This window comes from Typopeltis vanoorti, chromosome 13 (genome assembly GCF_054136105.1).
Source record: "Typopeltis vanoorti isolate ZY-2024b chromosome 13, IOZ_Tvanoo_1.0, whole genome shotgun sequence".
NCBI classification, from domain to species: Eukaryota; Metazoa; Arthropoda; class Arachnida; order Uropygi; family Thelyphonidae; genus Typopeltis; species Typopeltis vanoorti.
Window position 1 is genome coordinate 62,810,856 of NC_143561.1, and position 23,123 is coordinate 62,833,978.

General features: G+C 35.2%; 1 protein-coding gene across 1 annotated transcript in view; it reads left to right on the forward strand.

The window, feature by feature from the left end:
* Nucleotides 1-23,123, forward strand: part of LOC150100219 (telomerase protein component 1-like) — a 1,179,105-nt gene that overhangs the window by 422,192 nt on the left and 733,790 nt on the right. The window contains exon 18 of the mRNA XM_090402391.1: nucleotides 17,323-17,502. Coding sequence (XP_090258517.1) covers nucleotides 17,323-17,502 — 180 coding nt within the window. The remainder of the gene's footprint in view (nucleotides 1-17,322; nucleotides 17,503-23,123) is intronic.

Genomic DNA, 23,123 nt, shown 5'->3' on the forward strand with positions numbered 1-23,123 from the left:
GCAAATATTTTATCTGCAGAAACAATTGAAATATGCTGCACTATTTCTAAATAAATCTGGGGATAGTTGCCATTAGTCTGTCATGAACATATTTAATTTCATTATTTAACAAGGCTAAACATTTTTTGGCTTCGAACAGCTGTAAGATAAGTATATAGATCAGCAGCCCTGCATTATGATGAACATTTAGACTACTTTAGATTCAATGAGTCAGAGCAATCAGGACTTGCAGAATATTCTATCACCACCAAACATTGTGTTCTTTGGAAGTAAATTAACATTCTCTTTAAAAATAATAATCTCTTGGAATGTCTATACGAAGAGAGTTGAGACCTTTATGCATCAACTAAATCTAAATAGAAACAATCGGCTTAAATTTCTCTTTAATGATAAATAGTTCTTCAAATTTCAGAATTAACTTAAATTTAATTATTTGTAATTTTTTATATTTTTAACATTAACTATATTTTCTATTTGTTATTAAATCTTTATAAAGTTATTTTTACTAGAACTTTAATATAATTAGACTATGATGCTCAACATCATGTAGAGCATCATAGTAATAATAATAATAATTATTATTATTGTTGCACCCTACATGGAGTTGGCTAACTCATCATGGGAGGTTTGTTCAACTGACAACATAATTATCATTCCGAATCTTAAAATCCTTAACACTCCTTGCATTAACAACAACACACTCTGATAACACGTTCCATTCACTAACAGTTCTCCATCTAAAAAATCTACTCTTCACCACATTCTTACACAACTTCCAGGGATGGTCTCCGATTCTTCCTCTCTCACCTTCTACTCTTTTTATAATCCCATCTGGATTAATCTGATAAAATCCTCTCACTAACTTAAATGTCTCTATCATATCACCTATTTTCCTCCTATCCACCAAACTCTGCAATCCACTTTTCTTCAACCTCTCTTCATTTCAAAGTCCTGATACTGTCTAAGTCACTCGTCTCTGGACCTCCTCCAATGTCTCCACATCACAGTGAGAAACCAGGTGACCAGATCTGAGCACAATAATCCAAGTGTGGTCTGACCAGTGCCTTATACAGTGGCACAACCACTTCCTTATCCTTGCATGTTAGAGTACTTCTTATCATAGCAGCACTACGATGTGCAGCCTTTGCAGCACTAGCAATATTCCCTCTAAACTTGTCTAGTGTCAACCATCACTCCCAAATTCCAAATCTCATCCACCTCCTGCAGTATGTACCATTGTATAGTACACTGCCTTATATTTCAGCACTCCAAAATGCAACACCTTACACTTATTAAAATTACAACCCCACTCCTTTGTCTAACTCAAAAGTTTATTCAAATCTTACTGAAGGGAAGTAGCACTACTGACTAACATCAGTAGTGCTACTTATAACTTTCCCCAACTTAATTTCATCTTTTTTTCTATGAATGTTGATGATCGCAGAAAGAAAGAAAGATTTAATTCCTTTGATATATTATGGAGACATAATGAATGGATTATAAACATATTTGAAAGAAGATACCAGGGAAAAAGAAGAGGTTAAATGAAATATATATTCTTAGAGGAGATGTTTAGATTAATCAAAAGAAGTATGAACTGCTAAAGATAAAGAGGAAAACCAGAAATAGGATGACCTCGAAGAGGAAACTCTTCATATAACATTATTCTCATAGAATGGTGATAATGAAGTTTAATAAGTTCATGACTAATACATTTCACAGCATGATGAAGAAGACAAAATGAGATTAAAGGAAAATTAGCTAAGCAAGGTAATGGAAATCCCAAAGAGCTCTTTGGCTATGTAGCAAGTAAAAAAAAAAAAGTAATTATGGAAGGTAACTCTAATTGAAGCAGATAGTAGGGAGATGACAAAAGCAGAACATATAGTTTAATTACTTATTGATCACTTTGTAAGGAAATATTGCTCATGTGGAAATATTGTAGTGACAGTACGATTATATGAAAACTAATGTGAATACTGCCATCAAATATTTCTCTATATTTGATAAAGGGCACGAGAATTGGCACTTCTCCTGATGAAGATTTTCAGTCTCATGAGACATCTTGCTCTTACAACTTACAATTTCCTGAGCATTTAGGAAGATTCCAAGACAGAGGTTACAAATTACAGATGTCAGTATGTCATGAATGATAGCATTAAAAACAGAAGTAGGTCAAGGCCAAAATTCAGAAAGCTATAAAAAGGAATACAACATTATTGGAGGTGGGGAGGAGGAAAGGCATATAAAAGGGAGATTTTGCCTTAGTTCAGTTGATAGAATTCATTTGAGCTCGACAAAGCCATTCCATTTATTGAACATTAATCAATAAAGAGAGTGAAGCTTATCCAGCAGTATCAGAATGATCTTATTGTATAGGCTTCTGTGGAGAAATGACATATTAGAATCACTATTTTCCGGTATTAAACCACACACAAAGAAGCAATAAATAAACTGTTTTAATTCAACTAGTTTCATGAAAAAAACTTTGTTTCACTTTGTCAAGAAATAACTCAAATAAAGTAAAAAAAAAAAAAGAAGTAAAGTGATAACAGTTAACATTTCTAGTGAAGAATATTTGAAAATGTTTAGTGCCATGATGGATTAAGGAAGACCAGATTTGATGTAAAATCATCCCGTGTTTTTTGTTACTCTGTAGAGGATACTTCATCATTTCAGTTGATTCTTTGAATGCTCTTGAGCAAGAGCAGTAATCAGTGTGGAGCATTTCAGTTTGTTGCCATTCTACTAGATGTTTTGTATCAGTTGTATGTGCTGCCAGCCTTGATTTGTTCTTTCTTTCATTCTCAACATTTTTTATGTATTCCAATCAGCATATCTCCTAGTCTACCAATTGTCCTATGTAATGTAGTCACAGTCACTATACCTGCCAGATACAGAGGCTGTGTAAGTGCCCATCAGGTCCCCCCTTGTAGTTGTAAACTATCCTACTATGTCCAAACAGGCAGGACAACCAACAGCAAAATTGCTGAACATACAGTGGCAATATCTCTTTCCATTACTACAGCCACTCAGGACTTAATGATCATGATTTGGATACCTACCATAGGATATGTCGGAAGTAGGCCACTTTACTCCATTGAAGCAAATATAAATAGAAGACTTTTCCTTGAAGGTGATTCTGCCTTAAGAAACTACCCTAACCTCAACTACCCTATCCTAATTTGACATGCTTCATCTCCATTACTTAGTATAGTGTCTGCATGCTTGTATCTTAATTTATTTTGTTCCCTGATGATGGCAATTGACTTTACTGAAATATTATAAAGTATTACAATATGAGTCTCTGACTCTATGGAGGGTGAATGTTAATAATAATAATTAATTAAATTTATTTTAGTTAATATTAGTCTATGTAATCCCCTTCAAAAATACAGTTATGAATAGCCAATGTATAAGCCTTATGACCAAAGAAGACTTTTTAGATAGAATTACTTGCCCTATCTTAATATGACCTAGGTTTATATAAACCATGTTACTTGGTTATTTGCAAGTAATTTTTATTAATTTTTAGGCATATAGAGGTGGCATAATTTTTCCTCTTCCAGAAATTTGGGTTGTTCATTTTGCAGCCAGGAAAACAGATGCAATTTATATGCTAGAATATATGGTTAGGCACAAGACTAACCACTTTAAAATTATTGTTTAAATTTAAATTTATAATTTAAAATTATAAAACCTCTTAAAATTATTGTAATGAAAACTAGTTGAGGTAGGCTGTAGACATTAAGGGCCTGAAAGTGTGCAAAACTAATCTCCTGGCATTATCTCCTGCAATGCCTGCATAGATGAACATAGAAAATCATCTCCCACTTTACAGAGGACAGCTCACTCCATGCCTCCATTACTGCTTAGTCAGAAATTGAAGAATCCTGATTACAGCTTGGATACATCCTCTGACTTTCTCTTCCCTTCACAAATTAAGTTCATATTTTGTACTCCAGAATTAATATATACACATATACACACACATACAGACATATATCAGTGTCTTTATAATCTTCATACTTATCTGGTTTTTAATTAACATGGTGGCAGTAAGCTTATATTCATTCCAAACAAAAATAATGATATATATTAACCCTCAAAATATCATCCCATTGCCCTCACTTCATTTCTCTCAAAAGTCATGGAAGAGGTGATTTACAGTCAATATCTTCATTATCGCTGGCAGATTGCCAGCAAATTATTGACTTGCTATCAGGGTCATTATTAGGGTATATGCTGCCTCATAGGCATGCACTATTTTGCTCCACCTAAATTCAAGGAAATATGTAAATAAAAATAAAAAAAAGTTTATTTTTTAATGATTAAACAAAAACAAAGAATTATAAAATAATAAACAACAAAACAAACAATAATTAAATATTTATTTTTCTTGCATTTTTTTTTTTTTTTCACATAAAATAACCAATGGATTCTTGATCAAAATTTTGTGCAGTTTCATTCTCAATTGAAATCAGTGCTAGACCAGTTAATTTTTGTTTGGCCAATGTTGACCTTAAATTATTAATTTAAGTTTCAAAAAATTTCTTTCAGCAGTACTTATCAGAATGGTTAATAATATTAGCAGAAATGTAGTTACATTTGTATATATTGTGTAAAATTTTGATTTAATATTTAATTCCTAACAAAATGATTGAAATATTTTTCTCTTCATGAAGTTAAATATATATATACTGTCAGCACCTGATTTATTTTTATTCATTATTAAAATGAATGTGACAGTCATAACTTTTAGGTAATACAGAGGTGTCATCACCTTTGGTAAGAGGCATTTTGGGATGGAAACTTTCTCAGTATCCAATCTAGAAGTGACATGATGTAGCCAGTTTTGTCATAAGTTTATTTAACTTCTGTGTAGTACCATCTCATGATATTATTTGTAAATTCTATGCAGACTCTGAAAGGTGCTAAAGATATAACAGTTCCTGAGGCAGGACTGCAATCATGAGGAGGAAAGTGCTGCCAAATTTCTTTTGGCTGAAAAGAAATGAGATCTCAAGAACCTTTAGAGATTCTTTTCAACTAATGATTAAGGTTACTAAGTCTCGTATGGAAGTGATTAGGTTTTACCTATTACAAACTAGGATTTTTCATTCAGCAGGATTGGAAAAACTGGCTGAAAATACATACACCTGATGTAATATGGCCTTAGTTGTTTTGTCTGTATTTATAACCAAACTAAACCTGTGATATGAAAACTGAAAGTTCAGAAGGTAACCAAAGTTCAATGCTGGTTAGTAAAACTTAATGTTTTTTAGTTTCATGTAACAACTACTTCACGAGAAGGGCTTTGTAGTGCACTGACCCTGTGGTTTCCATAATCTATGCATTCCTGAGATGTTACATAAAACAAACATCATGTAAACGGAATATAAATAGAATAGCGTTTATTTCTCTCAACTACATGTAAAGCAGAGATAAATGCATTCCACTATAGTGGAAAATCTTTAATGATATTCATTAACTTTTTTGGCTTATTTAAGTTAAGAAAAAAATGGACATTAAGTGAACGTTCTTAATTGCATGCTTCCTCTTAAAGCATCTCATCTGTATCACATGGAAATTAGTTTACTGTCAGTAGGTGCATATTTTTTTTTGTGTGTGAAATTTTGATAAACAGGATTAAAAGTAAAGCAGAAACAGATATTAAGGTATGAGTAGGTTGGTTTTAAAACAGATGGAAATTTAAGGTATGAGTAGGTTGGTTTTAAAACAGATGGAAATGCATTTTTATTTTATGTAACATGTAACAACTGCTTCATGAGAAGGGCTTTGTAGTGCACTGACCCTGTGGTTTCCATAATCTATGCATTCCTGAGATGTTACATAAAATAAACATCATGTAAACGGAATATAAATAGAATAGCGTTTATTTCTCTCAACTACATGTAAAGCAGAGATAAATGCATTCCACTATAGTGGAAAATCTTTAATGATATTCATTAACTTTTTTGGCTTATTTAAGTTAAGAAAAAAATGGACATTAAGTGAACGTTCTTAATTGCATGCTTCCTCTTAAAGCATCTCATCTGTATCACATGGAAATTAGTTTACTGTCAGTAGGTGCATATTTTTTTTTTTGTGTGAAATTTTGATAAACAGGATTAAAAGTAAAGCAGAAACAGATATTAAGGTATGAGTAGGTTGGTTTTAAAACAGATGGAAATGCATTTTTACTTTACTTGATCAGGCCAAGGGAATTCTGCTGTATGGTAAGCAAGAGGAAAAATTATTATAGTAGGTTCACACATGGATAGTCATGACATCAGGGTGACATTTGTAAAGGATACAGTGGAGTTATTGAATGACCACTTTATCAGCATATATCATACTAGTGTAAATGATTCCATGCAACATGTAGAAAGGAGACAAGTATTAGGAGGATTGGAAGTGAAATAATCACAGGGTGTACCAGGTGATGATATGGTTAGATGTTGATAAGACTGTGGGAATGGATGAGATATCACCACTTGTCTTTTAAGGAATGTGCACAACAGTTAGTTATGCCCTTGACCTGGTTATTTAATGAAATTCTTGCAGTGGGTAAGGTTCCAAAGAAGTTAAAATAGAAAGCAAAATAGTACCAATCCACAAGCATGATTCTAGAACAGAAGTTTCATTGTAAACGAGCATGTATAACTGCAGTTGTAGTTAAGGTGTTGGAGAGATTGTTAAAAATAGAATACAAGATTCGGTTGATGGAGACATAGTATTCTTTATAATGGTCAACATAGATTTAATAATGGTCGGTCTTGTTTTAGCAATTGACTTGCATTTTATGATAAAGTAACAAGCATGTTAGATAAGGGAGAATCATATGCTATGGTATTCTTGGACTTCACAACTTTACAAAAGGAGAGTAACCAATGGGATGTCCCAGGGTTATGATCTTGGGGCTCCTGCTGTTTAACTTGTTTGAAAATGATATATCATGTGAATTGGCTGGGAATGGATTGTCACTTGTTTACTGATGATGCAAAGTTGGAGAGAATTATAAGTAGCACTGTTACTTATAATTCCCTTTAGGAAGATTTGAATAGATTTTTGACTTAGATAAAAGCCAGCCTGGTTGGCCGAGTGGTCAGTGTATTTGCTCTCCAGCCAAAAGCATGAGGATTTGAATCCTGCCTTGGGCATGGTTTGTGATTGTCTGTAAAAAATAATTGTGGTGGTGGTCGGCAGTAGATGGTGTTGATGTAGATGATGAAGGTAGCTACGGTTGGTGCATTGGTGGAGACGGGGAGTTGTAGAGTAGTTGCTCCTCTCTTGATGAGTCTTTGGACTCCCTGGAAATGTTATGTAATAATAATAAAGGTTTGAGGGCAGATGGTCCAAGATTTCTTGGCCTTTTATACGTTTGTCCAATGGAAAACTCTTCCGGGCGGACATTTCGTCCAATCTCAACTCGTCCAGTCGGACATTTCGTCTAATCTCAACTCGTCCAGTTGGACATTTCGTCCAATCTCAATTTGTCCCATCGATGTCAACTAACTATTATTGTCAACTGACTAACCTAACCAACCAATGTGTCAACTGACTAACCTAACTAACCTAACCAACCAATGTGTCAACTGACTAACCTAACTAACCTGACCAACCAATGTGTCAATTGACTAACCTAACTAACCTGACCAACCAATGTGTCAACTGACTAACCTAACCTACCCTAATGTGTGATGATGGATCATGCATATTGTCTTGTGCCCTTCTCTTTTGTATCAAATGACTAACCTACTACTGTGCCAACTGACTAACCTAATGCGTGAGGGGTGGACCATTTTTCTGTCAACTCAACTAACTATTATTAATGATCACAAGTTACTTATAACTCCTTGGACTAATATGAATAATTGGACAAATAGGACTGGATGAATAAGATTGGACAAAATGTCCTACTGGATGAGAAAAAGTAGTAGGATTGGATGAATAACTTCAAACCTAGGTGCTTTCAGTGCATTTCGTCAAGTTATTTTCAATTGAACGAATAAGATTGGATGAAATGTCCTACTGGACAAGAAAAATAATGGATGAAATTGAGGGAATGGATTAGATTTTGATTGGACGAACTGCCCTGAAACCATAATAAACAATAATAAAGCAGTAGGATTGTAGTTTTAACATTAATAGGTGCAAGATATGGTATTTTGAGATGCTGAAATATAAGGCTGTGTACTATATTGATGGCACTATACCACAGGAAGTGGATGAGATTCGAGATCTAGGAGTGATGATTGACAGCAGACTGAAGTTTAAGAGAGCATATTGCAAGTATTTCAAAGACTGCACATCACAGTGCTGCTATGATAAGAAGTACACTGACATGTAGAGATAACGAGGTAGTTGTGCAACTGTATGAAGCTGGTCTGATCACACTTGGACTATTGTGCTCAAATTTGGCCACCTAGTTTTCAGTGTGTGTGTTGTGGAAACGTTGGAGAGGGTCCAGAGATGACTGAATAAGATGATATCAGGACTCAGGAATGTTGGCTATGGAGAGTGGTAGAAGGAATGCAAATTACAGAGTTTGGTGGATGAAAAAAGAGTAGAAGGCAAAGATTGCAAATATAGCTCAGAGGATAATTGCAGTGTTGAAATGAATGTTGACATAGAAAGATGAAGTCATTTTGCCTGTATAAGACTTCATCTTTCTATGTCAACATTCATTTCAGGCCTGGTTTCAGTGGTGATTCTGATACACTGGAGAGAAAGAGAGTACAAAGGAGAATGTCGTTAAAAATAATATCAAGATTGTGAAATAACCAATTACATGATTATGAAGACTGATTGGGAATTTGTAGATTGCAGACAAAGTAGAAAATAAGTGGTGATATGATTAACATACAGATTTCTGAAAGGGTCATATAGGATCCCAATAGATGAAATTTTTCATTTTATTGAAGATTGAGGTGAGAGTTTGGAATGGATTATCTTTGGAGGTTTTGAGCACAGGTAATGTGAATGAATTCAAGAAAAGGTATGACAGCTTGTACAGATTGTATATGGCCTTGCTTGATGAGTCTGGCTCTCTGGAGGTCTCTCTTAATAATAATAGTAATAATAAAAGATAATTCCTGAAGGTTAATCAGGATGTTTAAATTTAATTATAAGGAAAAATAAATATCTAAAAAATCTACAAAACTGTAGCCTGCTAAGTTATGCATGTGAAACAAAAATACAGTACAAACATTAAAATCCTATAGATAAATATGTGAAATGAAAGTGTTGGAATATACATATGAATGAAATAATCAAAGAATAATTCTTTGATTATTTCATTCATATGTATATTCCAACACTTTCATTACAAATAAGGAATTCCTATAGAAAATAATTTCATATTAGATAACTCTTTGCAGATGACCAAGTGATATTTGAAAACTGAGTACACTCTACAAAGAACTGTATATAAACTGAATTTCATAATAAAACAATATATCAGTCTCTCAATAAAAAAAAAAAAAAAAAATTTTTAATTAAAAAAAAAACCCTTCAACTATGGCATTCAAAGGAAAAATGGCCATCCGAACTACGATAGTAATATATAATAAAATAATTGAACAAGTCAACAGTTTGAATCATTTGGGCTGTAAATTAAGTAACAATGAAGATTAAAACATTTCTAACAAAATTAATAAATATTTACTTCAAAAGTAAATCGAAGAATAAACAAAACATTAAGGTCAACAATACTTAACAAAAAGAGCAAACTAATAATGTATAATATTTTATCAAAACTAACATGTGGCAGTGAAGCATGGAAAGAGAAGGAAAGGAATCTTTGCAGCAGAAATGAAATATGTGAGATGAACAACAAGTTACATGAGACTAGACAAAAAGAGAAATGAATACACACTGAAAGAACCAAACAATACACCAATAATGGAAACCATAAAAAATTACAGAAGCTGGAAAGAGCATCTAGAGCAAATGGCATATGATATAATACCTAGGAAGGTATGAACTATAAACCCAAAAGGTCATAGAAGACTGATGAAAATGAAATTTGACAATAAGAATTATTATTATTATTGTACAGGCACATCTGTGGAGTCCAAAGACATTGCGGGAGACCCAAACTAACCACACAATCTATCATACCTCTCCTTGAACCCATTAATAGCACTCTCGAAGCAAAAAATCTAGTCCTTACACCCCTACTAACTGCACCTTTGCTCAATTTCCAGGGATATTATTTTACACCCTCTAGTCCAGTTCTAAATTTAGAACTGGACTAGAGGTTTCTATCATATCCCTCTTTTTTTGCCTACCTATCAACTAACTACAATCCACACACCCTCAATCTATCCTCACAGGGAACATTCCACAGACCACTCACCATGTTGGTCACTTGCTTCTGAATCCTCTCCACCACTTCCTCATCCTCAAGAAACCTAGGAGACCAGACCCGAGCACAGTAATCCAGTTGTGGATGTATGTCCTTATAAGAGGATTAACAACTTCCTTATCTCTGTTTGTTAGCGCGTTCTTTCAGTAGCCAAATAATCTTATGAATAACCTTGGCAGTATGTACTCTGAACTTCAACTCTTCATCTACTATTATCACCAATCCTAAATGCTTAGCCGCATCTATTTTCTGGAGTACAGTTCCATCTGTTTTTTTTTTTTGTTGTTGTTGTTTTTTTGTATTGCTCTCCCCCATGAAATGTTATTTGCAAGTGTATGTGATACATGGCTTGTAATCTATTTATCACAAAATGCATAACTTTACTCTTTACATTAAACTGACAGCCATTATATTTTGTCCATACTTATAGCCTATTTGAATCATCCTGCAAGATTTCCACATCATCTTGATTAACTCTTACTGTGCCCACTATTGCATCATCAACAAGCAACTGGATATTTCCTTCAGATTATTTTATGTATCATTTATGTACAAATTAAACAGTAGTGGTCTTATCACTGAACCTTGCAACACACCACTTTCACCTGCTTTCTCTGGGATTTTTCTCCTCCATATACCACATTTTAATATCTGTCCAGCAGCCACCATCTTATCCACATAATCAATGTCATATCCATACCCATTTGTCATAATTTGCTTAACAGAGTTCCATGGTATTCAGTTAATTACCTTTGCAAAATCCAGCAAATCATCATGTAACTATTTCTTCTATCCACATCAACTGTCACTCTATTATAAAAAGTTACTAAATTAATAAGGCATTAACAACCCTTCACAAAACCAGGTTGGCCCTCACAGAGTATTGTTATTTTATTCTTATCCACCCATTCTTGAATTTTGTTTTTGACTAATTTTCCAGTACTTTTACCACCATGCCTGAAATACTGATTGTCTTTAATTTGCTACTGCAGTCTTAGAACCACACTTATACAAGAGAATTATTTTGCCCTCTTTCCACTTCCTTGGTACCCTACAAGAGCTGAGACTTAAATTAAAGAGCCTAGTCAGAGACAATGCCAGTTCCCTTCCAAATTTCTGTAAAATGCAAGCTGATATGTCAGCTAATCCCACAGTTGTAGTTACATTGAGATCTACAATATCCTAAGAACCTTCAATTCATCCACATCTGTTCCCACATTTGTCACAGCATTAACCTCACTTGTAGAATGTACCCTTACAAAGTGGCCAATCAGTAACTTAACTATTTTATCTGCTTCTGTTACCTCATGACCATCAGCACTCATTAAGGTTATTCTTCCTCTTCTTTGCCATGTACCAAAATAACTCTGTAGGATTTCCTTTGGCCTGCTTGTCTAGTAATCTTGTTCTTGTAATCTGATTCTGCCTTCCTTACCATGCTGGTTACCTTTCTTGCATGACATTTGTGCTATTTGTGAGCTTGCTAGTCACCTTTCTTCTTATATACTCACCAGAATAATTTCTTTTTTTGCATCTCATGCTTAATGATATTACTCATCCATTACCTTAGGTATACAATTTAATATTGCTTCTTCTGGATGCCATTGCAGAACTTTATGCCATTGCACAGCTTCAAGCTCTCATGCAATCTCTCTCTCTCTCTCTAGTCATGATCGCACGGTCACTTTCCTCAATGTGGCCACCTTGGTTATGGGTAGCTCTTCTGTGACCAGGTCCAGTGCTCTTGCACCCAGTCCCCCTCCATCACATGTTGCCTCAAATAGTACTCTCAGTAGCTGTATAATCACTCAATCAACCTGCACTGATTGTATTAATTTGCTAATGAATGAATGTCTTTAAGATCATCCCCGGATTCCCCCCCCCCCTCATCTGGCTTATAGCTGCAAGCAACCTTAATTTTATCTTATTGCCCGTGATCTTACATGAGACTGCTTGAAATGAACAGCCATTCTTCTACCTATCTGCTATTCTTTTTGGCTGCATTTCATCTGCTGTCATCAGCAGAACCATCTCTCCCATTCTGAAAATACTAACATCTCTTCTTTGAAAATACTAAAACCCTTCTCATTCCCATTGTAACTGCAACATCTGCTGTTAGCCAAGTCTCTCTAATGCCTATAACTTTTGGTGAGGTTGCACTAACCACTGCCAAAATCTTCTTGTTCCTGATACTTCTGGCATTAGTATATAGAAACTGCACTGGCCATTTAGTTTCCCAACCACTTTTACTTCCTGAATTGACTACCATATTCAATATTTTTGCTTGAAAGACTAGATTCTTCACATGTTGGTTATTCTCACTCATTCACATCATGGGTGCCTTCACACACACACACTCACCTACATCCACCCTAACTGCTTAAGTTTTCCTGAATTTGCACTTCAGTATGTTCTTGTTCTCCTGCATTTCCCACCAATGCAAATTCTACATTAATTCTTAAATTATCATTTTCCATTATGCCGTCGATACTACTTACTCCACTAACATTTGCTTCATCCTCACCACCTAACCGGCACGCACTTTCAAAACACTTAATACAGTCACTCATCAGTTTCACTGTCCTTCCATATATCCATTAACTTTTGCAATGAATACTTCTTACACACACACACTGCAGTGTACAAAATCACTTAAATTCAAATTGCACAACAATGACTTGTTTGCTGCCATTGCTGTACCATACATTGAATTTCACCATATATTGAAAAATTTCTTATGCATCCCTTGCTATAAAACCCTACTGGCACATATAAGTTTTATAACTGTTTATAACTCATGTTATCTCTCAGTAACCCAGGAAACAATGGTCTGTCCTTATTCTACAAACTTGTCACCATCATAGTTATGTACCTCTGAATCTCCTTTTTATCACTTTCTTATCCTTAGAGAACTGAGATGATTATCGAATTTGAGCAAGTAGTTTGGATGCAGTCATATCAAAACTTTATCAAGAGGGGACAGTTTGTTGAAAACACCAGTGTGGGTTTCAACATACAAGTGATCCTTTATAATAATCTGCCTACTTTTTTATTCAGTATATCACTGAATGACATCTTCCCATCTGCCACTAACCCCAAATCCCTAGCATCATCTATCTCTTGCAATATCACCGTTCCAATGCAATATTCATTTGCAAACATGTATAACTTTACACTTGCCACATTAAACTGGAGCAAACCCACTGCCCCCATTAACAGCATATTTAGGATCATCAGGATCACCTATATTTACCTGCCCTCTCCAGTTTGGCATCATAAGCAAGAACCTGTATTATTAATATACTGTTTTTTTTATTATTATTATTAATATACTGTTTTCAGGCACTTATGATATAGAAAACACAATATATGACCACACAGATAGTTTATTAATGGACTATATAAACCAATATTTCAATATGAAACTTTTAGATGTTATGTAACTAACAATTCAGAAAGATAGATTAACAACAATGGATTTCAAAAAAAAAAAAAAATACAAGCCACTAGCACATGCCTTGTATGTCTCTTGAAATTTTTTCCATCATTCTGGTTGAAATTAGGACAACATAGTAGCACTTCAGCATTCTTTGAATAAGTGCTCAAATTTTATGCTCTTTTGGCTCTTCTCAAGAGAATGTCCTGTTTAGTGAAGGTATACAGTCATATATTGTTTTTATTATTATTACTATATTCTCCGTAAACATACAAATTAATACTAACAAAAAACTATAAATGGCAGAAAACTTGCATTAAAACTTATTTATTTGTAGAATTTTTTCCCAAGTTTCATAGGCATCATTAGTATGCAATTGCAGAATGGTACTCAAACAGTAATAGAAATTCTAAAAAGTACCACCTTAGTAGCTAATGTATGATAATAATTATTATTATTTAGGCCTTCATGAAGTCAAAAGATTCATCGTGGGAGGTCTTTTCTAAGAAACACAAGTCTATCAAGAACTCATCGAGGGAGGTTCCTCCCAGGAAACACAAAGTCTATCATACCACTCCTTAAATGCATTGACCATTTTGGCTCTCACCACTCCATCAGGCAATGCATTCCATAGTTCAACGACCCTCCATGCAAAGAAACCACTCCTCACCCTCTTTCTCACAGTTTCCTTTCATAACTTCCAGGGATGGCCCCTTGTAATGACTCTTTCCTGCTCTTCACCCAAGCGAAGGAACTCCCCAGTGTCAACCCTGTAACCACCTCTCAACAGTTTAAAAGTCTCTATCATATCGCCTCTCCTTCTTCTATCTACCAAACTCTGCAGTCCACACGCCCTCAGCCGATCCTCATAACTAACATTGTACAGTCCTGACCATCTTTGTTATCTGCCTTTGTACCCTTTCCACAGTTAATTTATCCCCTTCAAATCCCGGGGACCAGATCTGAGAACAGTAGTCTAAGTGTGGTCTGATCAGAGTCTTAAACAACGGAATGATAACCATTTTATCTCTGCAGGTCAGTGTCCTTCTCATTATTGCCGCAATCCTCTGTGTTACCTTCACTATGTTTACAATATGTCCCCTAAATTTCAGTTCTCTATCAATCATCAACCCCAGATCTCTTGTCTCCCCTACTTCCTCCAGTTTAACTCCTCCCATAGAGTATGCAGCGTCCCATCGATGTACCTCAAAACCTTACATTTTGCTGCATTAAACTGACACCCCATTCATTAATTGCCCATCTGTCTAGCTTATTCAAATCCTCTTGCAGGGCTACCACATCTTCACTATTACTAATAACCCTTCTCAGCTTTGCATCATCCGCAAACAACTGAATATTCCCTTGCAATCCACAGACAATGTCATTGATATAAAGGTTAAACAATATAGGTCCCGGCACTGAGCCCTGTGGAACACCACTTGTAACCTTCCTCTTTGATACTGCTCCACCATACACAACTCTCTGATCTATCAGAGAGTTGTGTATGAAGAATAGAAATATCAGAAGCCAATCCTGAATCCAGTTGACCACTCTGACATCCAGACCCATGTGCTGCAACTTGAATATCAGCTTATCATGTCGCACCATGTCAAATGCCTTTTCTTAGTCTAGGAAAATGGCAGGTTATGCCCTTCCCTCATCTAATGCTCTTGTAACTTTATCATGAAAGGCTAGCATATTGCTAAAACAAGAGCGCCCCTTCACAAATCCATGTTGACTCTCACAGATAACATTACCCTCATCTGCCTAATGCTGTATACGGTCCCTCACTACTGTCTCCAAGATCTTACTAACTAATGAGGACACACAAACTGGTCTATAATTAGACACTTCTAGTCTGCTACCGCCCTTATGCAATGGCACTATCTTACCTTCCTTCCATTCCATGGGCACCTTTCCCGCAGCCAGATTTTCATTGAAAAGACAGGTCAAAGGCACTGTCAGTTCCTTAGCTCATCCTTTCAAAACTCGTGGTGAAATACCAAAATGGTCATTATTTTCCTAGCTGAGAAAGAAAGGAAAAAAAAAACATGAATTAGGAAAGATTAACAGATTTAAAAAGTACTGCCCACCTAATGGTAATCCAATATTTAAACAAAACAGATTAAATACAGATTAATCAGGTGCTCCTGTTGCACACTGTTCACCTGTTTGTTGTGTCACAAACTTCATACTCACCTCCATTTGGTCCAATTTATGTAACAGATTTGTTACTTGATATTTGTCAAGTAACAAATCTGTTACATAAATTGAATTCATCATTGAGAGGCCTATACTAACTAACTAACCATTATTCATGCAGTACCTACCTATCATACTTCTCTTAAATTGGCTGATCTAAACTGACAAAGCATTCCATTACCGCTGTCAACCCATTCCACTCATTCTCCACTCTCAATGCAAAAAATCTAGGACTCACACTCTACTATCTGCACTCCTACACAACTTGCAAGCATGACCCCTTGTTCACTTTCATCCTGTTGTGTATTAAACTGTTCAGCATCTACTTTATAAAACTCTTCATTAACTTATGTTTCTATCATCTCCCATCTATTCTGCCTATCAGCTAAACTACCTAATCTATAAACTTTCACTTTATCCTCATAGGCACACTCTGCAGAGCAGGTGCCATTCTGGTCAAGAACTTTTGAATCCTTTCCACCATTTACTCATTGTCAAGAAACCCTATCAACCTCAACACATAGGTTTTCAAATCTATGCACAGTAGTCAAGATATGGTAGCATCATACTTTATAAAGAAGGATAATAACTTCTTTATTCATGCTTTTCAGAGAATTCATAGCTCAGTTAGTTTTGATGGATCCTTATAATTGGAAAGACCTGGGTATGAATATCATCTAGGATGCAAAGAACCCTTATCAGTCTTTGATACCATATCTTCTCTTCCTTCTGGAGTCTACAAGCTGGTCTGATTTGGAAGTGGAAATGTCAGCAGCATCTTTTTTTTTTTTTAGGTGATGCAATGGTGGCACTTAGATGTGGCATACGAAGGTGCTAAGAAGGAATAACTGTCCATTAGTATAAGAGGCAAATATTTTGCATTTCTCTACTAAAGCCAGACTTTGATATACGTTGATATTTGTTCTGCTGCTATTGTGAGCTGTTGTGTAATCGGAAAACAAATGTAGATTTTGCCTCATACTGTGTGCTACAGGGTGATTCCCCCCCCCCCCCCCCCCCATTAACACAAGAACTCATGAATAATCAAGTCCAGGATAGTGGGTGGAATTTTGAATAGAATGCAAATGAAGACCTTTGTCCCAGCTTAAAGTTACCAATTTCAGTATAATATAGAAAGTGATGACTCATTTGAAATTTAACCTGCTGTGTTTAAATAAATAAAGCTGTTTTATTTTATTCTGTTATTAACATTTATTTATTTTAATATACTACTGCTTTTTTTTTTTTTTCTCTCATTAACTGTCCTTCATATTTGCTGTGTTTGTTTATATGTTTGTGAAATTCATTTTAGGTTTTTGGCTGAAAGAAGTAACTATGGACAATTGTCACGTGTGGAAAATATTGATGAACGTTGTAATTTGAAACTGGGACATAACAGACAGAAAGATAAAATGAGTATTCAGCAAAGTAGTTCAAATGTTGATCATGATAATATGATGCCAGTTTTATTACATCCACAATCTTTGACAGAGTATGTTTTTCATGCTTTAAAAAACTAAAAAGTAATTAATGATGAATCAATAATAATGTCATATTTGTGTTATATTTGTTTCATTTGTTTGAACCTACAGCAAATTTAGTACTGCGTTTTAAAATTGTTACTTAGGTAGTGGAAATTAAATCTAAGGGTAGCTCTAATCCATTGCTTTTAATGACATGTACTATTGATAATTAACTTTATTTTTGTATATATATGTGAATATGATTGATCTATGGAGTGAAAGGTCAACATGTTTAAAACTCTCCTATGAAATTAGTGATTTTTATCTGTTATTATCTTGGAATAATTAGTTTTATTATCATATTACTGCTGAATTTTGTATGTTTATAGTATTTGATATATTTCCTAATATTTTATTGGAATACTGTTAATATTCAATTAATACCATAAATTAGCACTAAAATCTTGCAGTAACAACAGAGAGCTGCAGCAAAGAGGAATGCTAGTAAAATTGTTAACAGTGATTCCCCTAATGAATAAAATCATACCATATCAGAAACTAACAAGGATTTAGAATATGAATCAACTTTGGAAATATCTAGACTAAAGCAAATTATTAGAATGACGAGGAAATTGGAAAAGTTGAAAAGCTATTAGAGGGGCTTTGGAAGGACATGAAAGATAAGCACCTCCGTAGCGCAATTGGAAGAACGACGGTACATTGCGCCCTTTGATTGGAATAGGCCTAAGTTCGATTCTCGTCGCGACGGGAGGAATTTTTATCTGGTCGATTTCAATCGATGGTGAGTTAGCCGATCTCATACGGTGGTAGCAGGGTTTTTTCTCCCGGAAACTTGGGTTTTTCATCCCGCATACATACAAATCGACCCTTCAGAACACACGCAATTTACAGACAAAAATTACTAGTTGTGGTGGTGTTGGAGGTGGGCGGTAGATGGCGTGGATTGGTAGTAGAGGTAAGGTGTAGAGACAGTTGAAGATGTCCTCCCGCGATGAGTCTTCGGACTCCTTGGAGGTATCAGGAATAATAATAAGCAGCAAATAAGATAAACAAAAAAGTACTAATCAGGTAAAAAATTGCATAGCAATAATTAGATAGGTAATGCTGATAATAAAAAGAAAGAAATTATATGGTATGGAGAAATATGTATAAAAATGTAATTGATAACAGCATTACTACATGGAGTTTTTCAGATGCTAAATCTGAAAGTTAACAAATGTAATTGAAAAGCAGAAGAGAAAAGAGATGGTAGGAACAAATGACTAATGTGTGTTTGGAGAAAGAATGGTTGTGAGTATTTGGAAATGTGAAGTGAGTTTTAGGAAAGAGTGGATTTATATACGAGGAATGGTCTACACTTGAATGCATTTGATATCAGGTTTCTGGAGAAATTATTAATAGGTATGAAAGCTAACACAGAGTCAGAGAAACTAGTTACGATGGGAAGAATAGTGAGAACCTGCATGATAGAGAGAGACCAGGTTATGTAATTATTTAATAATAGGAATGTGCATTATAATGAAAATGATTGAGAAGAAATCAATTGTGTGTTCATCTAGTTGAGACTTACTAAGCATATGTAAGGATGGCTGCATATTAAGGCATTAAATAAGAATAGAAATCTTCAAGTTGCCCAACTTGGTCATGTAGACTGCAGAAGTGAGTATACAAAAAAAAAAAAAAGTAACTTATTATGTCTATACACAAATGCCAGAAGTATTTAGATACAAAGGGGTAGAGTTTGTTGCCTTGATGAATATGTTGGAGCCTCAGATTATAGGCATTAGTGAAAAATGGCAATCAGAGGAAGATATATTAACTGGTGTTAAGTGTAAAGGGTACAGTCCTTTTAGGAAGGATAGAATAAGAGAAGAGAGAATGTGCTACTGATATTGAATGCTTTCAGTCTTGTTAGGGGAGAAATCTACAATTACAAACTAGTAACAATTTTCTATGTGGCAGTGAGTTTGAAGGCATCTGGTGCGAGATGGATCTAACACTTCATTATACCTCATATAGTGAAGTGTTGTTACAGACCTACTGGATATGTTGCTGGTGACAACAAAATGCCTTAGCAAATAAACATGATGGGCAAAATTGTAGATTGATATCGACACTTTTGATATCAGGTATCACAATGCTATTGTTCGTGATGTGGTCAATGCAGATGATGATGATGATTAACAGTTGAGGCAATGTTGCATCCTTTGCTCACACTTCACTGTGGTTGTCTATTGTGTTTCTCTTGGAACCATGTCATGTATGCTTTTTTTTAAGATGTACTACAGATTCTTCTTATATTCCCAGGATTTCTAAACCAATTCTGACAGTCTCCATTTGGCTGAACCTAGCTTGTTCTCCATATTTCTATTCAACAATTTTTCTTAGCATCTTCGCTAGTATGCTTGTATAAGTCCTGCTTAGAACGCTTTATAGAGAATTTTGGTAAACAGACTTATATGTTGTTACTCGTAACTGTTATTTTTCACAAAATAACAACATATATTAATTATTAATATATTAAAATATTAATTATAAAAACTTTAATACTTTCCTATATTTTGACCACATTACATTGCTATCATCCATGGATCACAAAAAAACAATGATACGTGTGCACAAGCACTAACACTGGACAAATGAGGCTGAAGAAAGGCATTCGAAGTCAGGCCTAGAGTCCTGAATGGCACCCCCCTAGTGGGCTAAATTGGGTAGTCTTGGTCATTGGGCTGAAGTTCCCATGATGAATGCTTCCCAAATTTTGGGCAGTCTCATGCGCATAAATTTGTTGAGGTTTGGAAAGTTTTTCAGGGCTGAGGCAGATTCAGAGAATAGCCTTTCATATTTGTATTTGCTGCTGTGCAATAGTGTTCAGCATATTCTGTGGTAGTATCAAAAGCATGGTCGGTAAGTCCTGAGTGGCTGTATTGGTGGAACCAAATGTAGTCCTTGTGTTTAGAAATTCTGATATTGGCTGTCTTGAATGTTTGGCCATAGTAGGACAGTTTGCAACTGCAAGGGATCTGGTAGAGTCTAGGGAATGTGCCTGGTCTTTGGTGGAGCAGATATGAGATGTGAATTTTTTATATGGTCTGTAAGTGGTTGTAAGGTTGTATTTCCTTAGGATTTTTGATAATTCTTTGGATGTGCCCCAGATATATGGAATGGTGATAGATCTTGAGTAATCTCTGCTCTGAAGAGTGGGCGAGGGGAGGGAGAGTTGCAGTTACAGGGTTTTAATATTTTTGCGGGATTTCAGCTATTGACTAAGTTAGTGTTGAGAATATGGTCAAATTCAATAGTTGGAGTACTGTTATCAGAACTGATTACTTTTGTCCTGTTATATAGGGCAAAATTAATCAATTAAATAAATGCCATTTATAATCCCATGTTGTTGGGGGAGGTGACTGCTGGTGAATGTATCCATGTATGTGTAGGTTTTCTGTAAACAGCTGGCATGTAATCAGAGTGTCTAGGAATGGGAGACTGTTGTTGTTTTTCTTTTCTAAGGTAAACTGGATCCTGGGGTGTTGATTGTTTAGATATGTTAAGAAATTGTGGAGTGTGCATTATAGCCAGCATATTCAGTGAGCTTATATGAAGCAGAGTTTAAAGTTTTTCTTCAAAGGTCTCTGTAAAATAGTTGTCAAGGAATGGAAAAAGTGAAGAACTCATTGCTGTCTCTTTATCTGTTTGTATGTTTCCTTGCCAAACGAAATAGCCTGAGTTCAGGGGGAACTGAAACAGGGCTGAGATATTGGGAGGCGATATGGCTTGGATGAATTCTAAGGTATCTTTGAGTGGGACATTAATGAATAAAGTGGAAACATCAAAACTGACCATTGTGTTGGAGTGTGAGGTTTTCTATACTGACTTTAAAGTGGGCTAAGTTTTTTTTGTGTTAATTTGTATTGCCAGTATATTGTGTAATCATGTTGGCTAAATGTTTGGCTAATTTGTATGTGGGTAAATCAGTGCCATCCACAATGGGATGTAATATCACATTTTGTTTTATAGATTTTTGGTAGTGTCCATATATCTGGGGTGAGAGGGCTAGATCTAGAGTTATAAGATTTTAGTTTGTTTGTGACTTCCACAGGGTAACATTTTTGAGAAGCCAATGGGAGTGGTCTGATCTGTGTACTGGTGAGATCATAGTCTATAGGGAGGTAGACAGAATGATCTAGAAGTAAGGTGGCAAGCTTATCTAAATGGTTTAAAACTACAGTGCCATTTCCCTTATCTGCTTTGGTAATTACTATTCTGTTATTGTTTATAATTTTTTGCAGATTCAAATTCTTTTCTTAATAGGTTGCTTTTTGGTGGGTAAGCATGACTGAGTACATTGGCTACATCCAGTCTGATGTTGTCTGCAATGTGGTAGGGAAGTCATGAGAATACCTCGTTCTACTTTGATTATTATTTCTTCTTCTGCAGTAAATTTTTTAGGTGCTAGTGTCTAGTTATGGCCATGTGCAAATGCACTAGTTTCAAGATGAAGAATGATAAGTTTACTACTGTGTTAAAAGGTAGTCGAGGCTTGGAAGCTGAATTTTTTTTTTTTTTTTTTTTTTTTATAGATTTTCATCTTTTTTGATGTGCCAACATCTTATTTTTTGAAATTCTTTGTCTGCTGAAGTGTTCGAGATGTAGGAAAGGATCGTCCAAAGGATGATGCTCAGTGTTGTGTCAGGCTGCTCTTCTAATACACGGATAGCTTCATTAGTGTTGGCCAGGGAAATGCGAGTGACAATCCCTTCTTATAAAAGAGCAAAGCTGGTGCACCTGTAAATGCAGAGTGCTTATGGGGAAGTAAACTAGTGTTTCAATTTCTCACAATTTGGGATAATGTTACTATTCTGGCAGTGTTTTAAAAAAGGCTGATCTATTCAGTTGTCAGGATATCTTCAGCTTGACATATTGATGGGCCTTGCATGCGATGAAATTTCCGTGGATAATAATAATTCTGGTAAATAGGCTTATATGTATGTAGTAAAGTTGGTATGTTAGGAAGTCAGCTGGATAAATTTATATGGAATAAGAAAGAAATTAGTCAAAAGACTAAATTAACTGTATACAAGATGGTGTTCAAACCAATTTTAACTTGTGGGTCTGAGGCTGGGATAGAAATAAAACGCTTGACCAAAGACTGGAGAGAGAGAGACCTCTCATATGAGAGTTCTCAGAAAGATTAGTGGAGTGAACATATGGCATCAATGGCATTATCACATTAAAAATGAGCATATTAGGAAAGAACTTGCCATTGCATTCAGGAATGTGTTAGTAGAGCTACTCTCAGGTGATATAGTCACTTAAACGGAATGGGAAAGGAAAGATTAGCAAAACAAGTGTTCTTTGCTAGGTTGTCAGGGAAAAAACCCAGAGGGAGACCAAGATGTAGGTGGATTAATATAATAAAAAGTGGCTTAAAAGACAGAAATATAAGATCTGATAATATTGGAATCTTGAAAGATAACAGATTAATTTGGAGGAAAATGTTGATCAGAAGTTAGTAATGGCATAACTTTTTCATGTGGTACTATCATAAATATCCTGTACACCCCCTTAGGGTACATATCAAGAATTTGGTGATGAGCTTATATATTGGTTACTCATAACTTGGTTGCCT